The sequence below is a fragment of the Echiichthys vipera genome (assembly GCF_963691815.1).
Source record: "Echiichthys vipera genome assembly, chromosome: 6".
Taxonomy (NCBI): domain Eukaryota; kingdom Metazoa; phylum Chordata; class Actinopteri; order Perciformes; family Trachinidae; genus Echiichthys; species Echiichthys vipera.
Window position 1 is genome coordinate 15,566,578 of NC_139831.1, and position 9,403 is coordinate 15,575,980.

The window sequence follows — 9,403 nt, forward strand, 5'->3', positions numbered from 1 at the left end:
ACAGTATATTGGTCTATTATGTACACACAATATCTACTGCATGGCTAGATTCCTGGAAGAGGGATCTCTTCATTTATTGTTTTTTCTGTTAAATGGAAATGTAGTTTTTCCTTATCAGAATTGATCAGAATCAGAATCAGGTTTATTGCTAAGTATGTTGGACATACAGAGAATTTGACTCCGGCTCATGCTTAGTACAAACTTTGTGATTTTGTGATTCTGCATCACTTTTTGCAATGAACTAACACTGTGACACTTTTTCTATGGCTGATTAAAAACAAGCCCAAAGTTGTATTATAAGGACTGCTGAGGAGCAGAGTGATGTTGCATTCACAGACAATGTTGGGCGCCCTCTGGTGGAATCAAACAGACCAACAAGTAAACACCTCAGGAGGAAATTTAATCATATCATTAAACTCGAATTCCAGAGAAAGTAGTATTTTAAAATGACATTTTGTGCAGAGTTTCACTATTACTTGTTACATCCACTTCTCACACCATTTACTTAGATCGTACATGTCAGTAGAATAACAGGATTGGATACATAAAAGCTGTAAAACAGTACAAAAGAAGAAGAATTTCTTTATTAGTCCCGCAACGGGGAAATTCGATTTATATATTCGAAAATATATATATATTATTTCAAAACCCAGAAAAATATTTCAGCAAAATTAGTGAATGCAATTTTAAAATCTTTCTGCAGAGACCAGTTAAAGTTTCTCTGTGGTGTTTTCTTCTATTTACATTCAGTGTTAGTCAAAATGCACTGTTTATTCTTGGGCTCTAACAAATGTGTTGGATGCATTGTCTTCTAAAATATTAGTAAAGCATATTTTCATAAATGCTGCATTGTTTACATTCATGTTTACTATCTAGCAGGCACGTGACAAGAGCGTTGCTAGAAATCAAAAACTCCACAGGGAACCTTTAAGTCTTTAAGTCTTAAGAAAGCAATATGCCTTACCCCCTTTTTCTCATGAGCTCAAAGTCTTATAAGGATATTCTCTTGTTGATGTTTATCAGTCATAAGACCAAACCCAAAAATGTGTCAGTCTGTCTCTCAATACTTATTAGGCTCTTAGCCCAAAGCCTATACACGGCTACTTATCGTGTACATCTTTAAATTCACTTTCCCCGCATCAATCTACCTCAAAATGGTCAAGTGAAAACAGGATTTAAGGTGTTTTGCAAATGTATTAAAAAGTAAAAAATATCACATTGACACTTGAATTTAGCTCAGGTGCCTCCCATTTCTCTTGACTATTATTGAGATGTTTCTACAACTTCTTCACCTGTGGCAAATTCATTTGATCGGACACACCTCGTCTATATAAGGTCTCACAGCTGACGGTGAATACCAGAGCAAAAACTGAGCCATGAGGTCAAGGAACTGCCTCAATGCACTATTTTTTGTAAACAATGGAGGTCTATGGCACAGAGGAATATGATATATCAGGCTTTGGATACCTAGCAAACAGTATTTAATAGTATGATCAATCCATAGTTGTTTTGTTTTTCTTTCTTTTCATGGGATGAACTGTAGAGTATCAACAGCCATGCCCTTTCAAGTGTAATTTATCTGGTCCTTTAGTAGTTTCATCTTCTTATTTCAAGTCCTACAAGAATGTTTCAGGGTTACCTGCAAGTTCATCATCAGCAAAGTCTTTAGGACATGCAGATGTGCGAGTGCACATGAGAGTCCATCTAAGTTCACGAGCTGCTGAATCGTATTCTTCAGCTTTACTCTGAATGTTTCCTCTGGTAAAGAGGAAATCTATCCCCAGTGTGGTGTTACTATGGTGAGCGGCTCCCGGTTCTGTCCGTTGATAACGGGCCAGGGGTTAAAGTACGGGAAAACAGGCTCTTTGAATTCCGTATTATAGAAGGTGAAGAGGTGGCTCATGTTTCCTGCATCGTAAAACCCCACTTCACCGCGACTGCAGTCCAGATAGACCCCCACCCTCCTGGGGGGTTTGGAGGGATATAACAAGCTCTCTTCAGAGTCGGTGCATGCTTCATACTCGCAGGTGCCGTCTGCGTTGTCCCTTAGCACCAGGGTCCAGAAACCATCATCTGGGCAGAGGCTGATCTCCTCCTTCCTGTTGACCGAGGCTGCGGCAACACCCAGACCCCACGCTGTCTTGTAGCCCACCTCTACCTCCCAGTAGTGTCTCCCAGAGGAGAAGGCTTCAGAGCCTAGGACGATGTTGTAAAGGGTGAAGCGCTCTGGGTTGTTGGGCAGGTTAGTCTGGATTCTTCCCACCTGGACGCTGGTGCGACATGGGGACACCCACAGGCAGGGGTAGGCTGTGTCCGGGTCGAGGGTCACAGCTGTGACTGCTAAGAGAGAAAAACAAAAAAAATAGACCAATGCAACAACAAACGTGTTTACAGAGAATGACCCGAGAAAGACTCCTTGGCTGCGACATTCAACGAGATACTGAACCTGCTCAATTAGTGTAAGACGAGCTCGATAAGAGCATCAGCTACATGGATACAGATAAAATATGAATGACACTGCATCAAGATGTAACACCATGGATTCATTAAATACTTTACTGTGGTCTGGTGTTACACAATCAGGAACAATGACTATATGTCATTAGCAAATTACCCAAATGAGCCAGAATAAGTCTTTGCACTTTTGACTACAACCCAGTGACAGACAGGAGTTTGGAGAGCAGATATAGTCCTGTTTGAAAAAAAAAATTATTAAAGTGACTCTGAGTGGGCTCTAGATTTGAGCCAGCGTTTGACAAAAGAAACAGTGTTGTGTGTGTGTGTGTGTGTGTGTGTGTGTGTGTGTGTGTGTGTGTGTGTGTGTGTGTGTGTGTGTGTGTGTGTGTGTGTGTGTGTGTGTGTGTGTGTGTGTGTGTGTGTGTGTGTGTGTGTGTGTGTGTGTGTGTGTGTGTGTGTGTGTGTGTGTGTGTGTGTGTGTACCTGGCTGAAACATTGTGTTCATTTTCCTCCAGGTCCTGTACTGCAGGGGTCCCAGGAACTCTCCTGACTGCAGATCCACACCCACCTCTGGGGGACGCTCAAACAAGCTCTCAGCCCTGACGGGGAGAAAAATAGAAAGAAGAGAGACGATGAGATCAAATAACTTAAGCCTCTTTATTTCCCTTCTCTTTGTTCACACAGACATTCAGACTGATGGCAGTGGACACATACCATCTAATCTAATCTAACCATTCACACCACAATTTGGGGTTCAGTGTTCAGAGCTGGGGATCGAATTGAAAGACGACCCGCTCTACCTCTGAGCAACAGTCGCTCCAATATTGTGCATAGTACTGGAGAGCCACAAAGTAGCTTTAAATGGACTTCCTGCTCCCTAGTGGACATTATTGGTGTGACAATGTATGATGGAGACGAAGAGCTGAACCTGTTTCAGCAAAACTTACAGTTAATAACAAAACAAGATTTTAGACATTTGATCCATCTGAACAGTCTCGAAGAAAGAAATCAGTGCCATTGCATGATCAAGATGATACTCACCCTCCAATGAAATCTTTTATTCCCTGAAACAGCAAATCAGAAAAAGCCCATGATTACAAAATGCTTTAGTCACTGTTGTAACATGCAGATAATATCTCTGAATGCAACAATATTCTTTGGTATTTTCTCATGCAACTGATAATACTTATTTGTTTAATTTATCTGGTTTGAAAGAAATATTCCTTACGATCCTCATGAGCATCGCCCAGTTATTCCCCTACTTCTTCTCTCATACCTTGAGTTGCTCTGGGTTTTCTTCTTCTCTCAGTTTGAGGCGAAGCTCGTCGGCCGTGCTTTCCATTTGGCTGATTTGCTCTGTGGTCTCGGTGAGCGCCTCCTCCAGCTGGTTGAGCTTCTCCTCTTTCTGCTTCTGCAGTCTCTCCTTGACACGCTCCTCCTCCTCCAGCAGGAACTCCCTCAGACGGCCGAACTCTGCTGTGACCATCTCCTCCAGATCCCCTGCTCGCTCCTGAAACAGAGGGAGGACTCCCATCAGCAACAACATGACAGTAGGCCAAAGTAAATAGGACATTAAACAAACAAAATGTATGCCCGTTTATATATATTTTTCCCTTTTCCTAAAACTTAGGCATAGCATTACTGATGATGTGTGTCAGTCAACTAAAGCCGGCTTTAATGACATGTTTCTATTTATCTTACTGACTGAATCACCCAAAGTTACTAAAACCACACAAAAAATGACTGGGGTTTAAAATGAAAAACCACTTATTGTATCTCATTACAGGGCAAAATCTTCACTGAAACGTTCTAGGAACAAATCTGCTGCTTTGCTGCTCTGTTTGGGTGAAACTTTCAAACATGTTGCACTTGTGGAAACCAGAGGAATGAAGAATGTTGGATTTTAGTGCAAAATATGTAGAAGGAAGTCTTGTTTGACCGTGAGGGACACCACCTTTTGGTATTCGTCTTCTGTTTTTATTTTGGGAAATGCCCTTGTACCTTTTGTATGTATGTATATACAGTATAATAATAGATATTATACAGTCAGGGGCAGAATGTAATTAAGTACATGTACTACTCAAGTTATTTTTGTTTCATGACACGATACTTCGAGTGCATTTCATAGGTAAAATATTGTACTTTTTACTGCACTGCATTTATCTGCAGTCATTAGTTACTTTTCTAATTGCAGCAAGATTTAACATAGAAAACATTATTATTATTATTATAAAATTATGGGCTTATAAAATATGATGGACTGTTACAGGTTAGACTACTTTAATAGTCTATAAACCAGTGAAAATCTACCTCAACCAACTACAGAAGTGAAATGCTATTTCCACATGAATGCATTAGCATTTATAGTCATTATATATAACTCACTGTAGCCATTTGTTTGAGTTAGCTACTTCTCCTTTTGAAATATCAAAAGTTAATTTTTCACTCTTCTTTTGCCTAAAAGAGTGCTACATCAATTAAAAAAGTACCTTTATTTGTACTTGTCTGGCTCTGACTCGTTTGTCCGGCATACTTCCTGTCTTCTCCCTTAAACTACTGCATATTTTTACAGTATATGTTGTTATGATTAATGTTTTATCAAAGTGTTGTTCTTATCTTAATTAATGTATTTTTTTAAACCCTTCCTGTGTGTTTGCTTTTTAGGGAGCCTAGTGTTACATCTGGCCAGGGACTGCAGATGGAAACTAGCCTTCTGGCTAAATCTGGTATAATTACAGAAATATTTAATCACATACACTGTTCCTGTCAACTAAAATATGAATAATTCATTTTAAAAAGGATCAAAATTGTCACAGCAGAACCAGATGTCTTTTTTTACACACATTCATCTTCTTTGTGGAAACGTGGTGCTTATATTACCCACAATGCAGTTTGGTGGGAGATTTTGGTGTGCTATGCTAGAAGCTAATGTAGCTTTGAGACTGAACTTCAGAGGTCTGATTAGCTCACTTCTTCTCTTGTTTTGTTGGGGGGGGGGGGGTTTACAGTGCATTATTGGTACTTTAACTTAAGTAACAGACACAATAACGTCATTCTTAAGACAGGTAGATAGACAAGGATAGATAAATATGCAGGCACAATAAGAGGCACTTACAGACGCGCAAACACACACAAACAGAAATTAGCAGGGAAAGACAGATTGCCAAACTTCCTCTCAAACTTGTTGACCCACATCCTGTCATATAACGACAGAGAAACAGAAGTGAAAATCTGTGAATGTGCACATAAACTGGGTCAAACAGACAGACACGGGGAAATGTAAATGCTGAGGCAGACAGACAGAAAGCCAGTCTGTAATAATCTAGTTATCTGCTGCGGCAGAAACCCTCCAACACAGTAGATATGCTACACCAATATCTCTCTCACACGCACACACACACACACACACACACACACACACACACACACACACACACACACACACACACACAGACACACACACAAAGAGACCTCTATTTGAGGTGAGTGCTGCTGTGGTGGAAAAAGCGACCCAGCCTAAATTCTGCCAGCTGTTATCTCTTGCTGTGAGGGTGTGTGACACGCAAGTTATTGTATTCTGGTACACATGTGTGTGTTGTGGTGTGTGGGTGTGTGTTTTTGTGACGTGCATGAATGTTTATTAACCACCTGTTTCACTGCAGGAAGGACCTGTGCATTTCCAAACCATGAGAACCGTCACGTATAAAACAAACAGCGCTGACTAACAACCTGTTGTGTCACCACCACCACCAGTCATCCGTCCGTCACGTCTGTCTGACAGGTAAAGGTAGAGGAATGCAGGTGAGTGTTGCTTAGCGACCAGAATTTCTGGTTCTCTTCACAGCACGCACGCACACGCACGCGCACGCGCACGCACGCACGCACGCACGCACGCACGCACGCACACACGCACACACGCACACACACACACACACACACACACACACACACACACACACACACACACACACACACACACACACACACACCTCTGTATACCTTAATGAGGAGGATCTTCTCATTGGTCTGTCTTTGGAAGAGCGTGGCCTCCTCTGTCTGGAGCTGAACCCTGTCCAGAGCCACAGACAGCTTATCCTGCAGCAGAAAATAGACAATCACACGCTAAACATCATGAAGAAGCGGTGTCGCCAAACAAGATTATGAAGTTCATTTGATTGGTGCCTCTGCTCTGAACAACATCTTTAATGGGAGTCATATGATCCTCAACTGACCGCTCTGAAGACACAAACAAAAAAGGGAATTCAGCGCCAGTAAAACACGAGAGGCCTCTCAGAGAGAGGCTTCAAACAAACTGATGATGGTCAGCTGCAGGGTTAAAAGTGTAGGCGAGTTATAAAACTCACACTGTTCTGCTGAATTCCTGTAAAAACAAAATACCCAAAGGCTGCCGGAGGGGGGAAAAACAGGGAGATGGCTTTGGAAAAAAAAACTGCATTTTCTCTGTGAAAGCCCTGTCTGCTCATGCCGGAGCAAAGTTAACACATACAGTATTAATAAACAAGGTTTCAATTGATATTTAGGAGTGTTTGTCAAACTAGATAACCTACGTTTCTTTCCAAGAACAAGGAGGAGTGCCAAATAGCTTGGAGGAGTGTGGCACTCCTTTAAAAGTAGACTTTGAGTTTATTTATCCATAATGACATTGATCAAATAATGATGTTAATGTAGCCATCACCAAGTAGACTTCTTTACTTGAGGCCAGTGTAAACTTGGTTTCAGGATTAGATTTCTCCGTAACTTGGGCCTAAGAAGACTGAGCTGTAGGCTTTTCAAAAAAAAAAGAAACTCAGCCATTATGCCTACCCTGTAGTTCTCAAAGGCTTCTGTTATGGGGATGACATTATGGGTCTTGTGGTCCCGGGACATGCCGCACACCAGACAGATAGGCAGCTGGTCGTCCTCACAGTAAAGCTTCAGCTTCTCCTCATGCTCCTCGCACATATCCATGCCCAGGCGCGGCCAGTGCCCGGTGGACGAGGCCAGGCTGCTCATGCTGGACCCAGGCTCCCGCTCCTCAGGCTCTTCCAGCGAACCTGCTTCCGAGTGCCACCCGGGTATGCCCGCGGCCGTGTCCATGGCCCGGGCTCTGCGCACGCTGTCCACGACGTTGCACAGAAGCGAGTTGGGTCGCAGTTTACGGCTGCACGACTTTCTACACTTGGGGCAACTCGACAACTCGTCCGCCTTGGCTTCCCAGCAGTGGATGATGCACACCTGGCAGAAGTGGTGTCCGCAATCGAGGATCACCGGGTCGTGGAACAGCTCCAGACACACCGGACAGGTGAGCTCACACTGAAGTTCCTCAATCGCGTTGGTGTCCGCCATTCTCGACAGCGGACATAGTTCTGAAAATGAAAGGCAATGGCAACACAGTAAAGACTCGACCGCTCCTCCGTTCACACTGAGAGACGGAGGGAGGGAGTGGTCTGGGGCTGACAGCACTGCAAATGTTTTCACGGAAGAGACGGAGGGCGTGCAGCAACAGGCTCCGTGCAGCCGATGGAGCTGCTCCATTACTGGCAGACTACAGCTTTGAGAGAGAGGGGGGTATAATAATTACTTATAGTTAACTGTTGTGTGGTGAGTGTCTAGAGCTTTTATTGTGAAAGGTCAGAACAGAAGAAGTGAAGCTATCTGAACTGCCTTTGTCAATGTTGAAAGTCAAATAGTTTTCCGTCTGATCCATAGCTGAATGAGGTCTAGCAGCAGACCTTTGTGGTTGTATAATCCCAATAAGTAAACTAACAACCTGATTGGTTGATGTTATTATTCGCGGTGCGAAAGCCCCGTGAAATGAAGGTCGCTTTTCGCCGTGTAATATTCACGTTCTGTTAAAGTCAATGAGAAAAACAACAGTTAAAAATATATATTTAAGTGCAAATTAATCACACGAAAAAGGTAAAGGCCTTAACACAGTTGACTGATATTAGGGCTATGTAGACTCACAGTAGGTTACACAACCTTAGAAAAGGTGTACTATTTTAATAATGCGCGTGCGTCATAGGTGCGCACTACACCCCTGATTATAATGACTTTAAACAATAGTAATAATAATAATAATAATGATAATATATTAGAATTTCTATACTGTAGGATAAAAACATGCAGTAAACTTTGATATTAAGACAGCAAAGGGTTTTGTTTTTTTAATGAAGGAAAAGATTGTCATTGACGAAGCAAGCTATCAATAAAATACATAATAATATTAATAATAGAGACAATAATAATAAGTAGTCCCTAGTCAATAAATATATATAACAATAAATCACCCTTTATAAAGACTACAAATTAAAGTTGCTTACTTATGCTTTGGAGAAGAATTATAATCTAAAAGAACAACTTGATAGCCAGGATGTGAAGTCATTGATCAAGTCAGCAGTTTAGGAAAGATATCTATATATATATATATATATATATATATATATATATATATATATATAAATATATATATATATATACGTATATACACACGTATATGTATATATATATATATATACGTATATACACACATATACGTATATATGTATATATATGTGTATATGTATGTATACACTTATATATATAACCATATATATACATATACACATATATATTTGTATATATGTGTATATGTATGTATATATATATATATATATATATATATATATATATATATATATATACACATGTTTATATAATATCAGGGAGGACTGCATATAATCATTATACATTTTATATTATTAATATTATAATTATTAAATAGCTCTAGACATATTTTACATATTTCTCAACAGCACTTTTATAATAATTAGTATCTAACTAAGCTACAAAAAAAGTACAACTCTAGTACTACATGCTTCCCCTAGATCCATTATTTTAAAAAACTTTATTTATTTATTTATAAACTTTATTATATATTTATTGTAAAGTAATGTGTGACAAAGTT

The 9,403-nt window shown here is 40.4% G+C and overlaps 1 protein-coding gene across 1 annotated transcript; it reads right to left on the minus strand.

Moving 5' to 3' along the window:
• Positions 1-439: 439 nt before the first annotated feature.
• LOC310948222 (zinc-binding protein A33-like) lies at positions 440-7,866 on the minus strand. Its single transcript, XM_083915268.1, has 6 exons — positions 7,282-7,866; positions 6,457-6,552; positions 3,734-3,967; positions 3,499-3,521; positions 2,941-3,056; positions 440-2,340 (listed from the first exon to the last, which is right to left on the minus strand). The coding sequence occupies exons 1-6, from the start codon at positions 7,801-7,803 to the stop codon at positions 1,775-1,777; spliced, it is 1,557 nt and encodes a 518-aa protein (XP_083771394.1). The 5' UTR covers positions 7,804-7,866; the 3' UTR covers positions 440-1,774.
• Between the last annotated feature and the right edge of the window lie 1,537 nt (positions 7,867-9,403).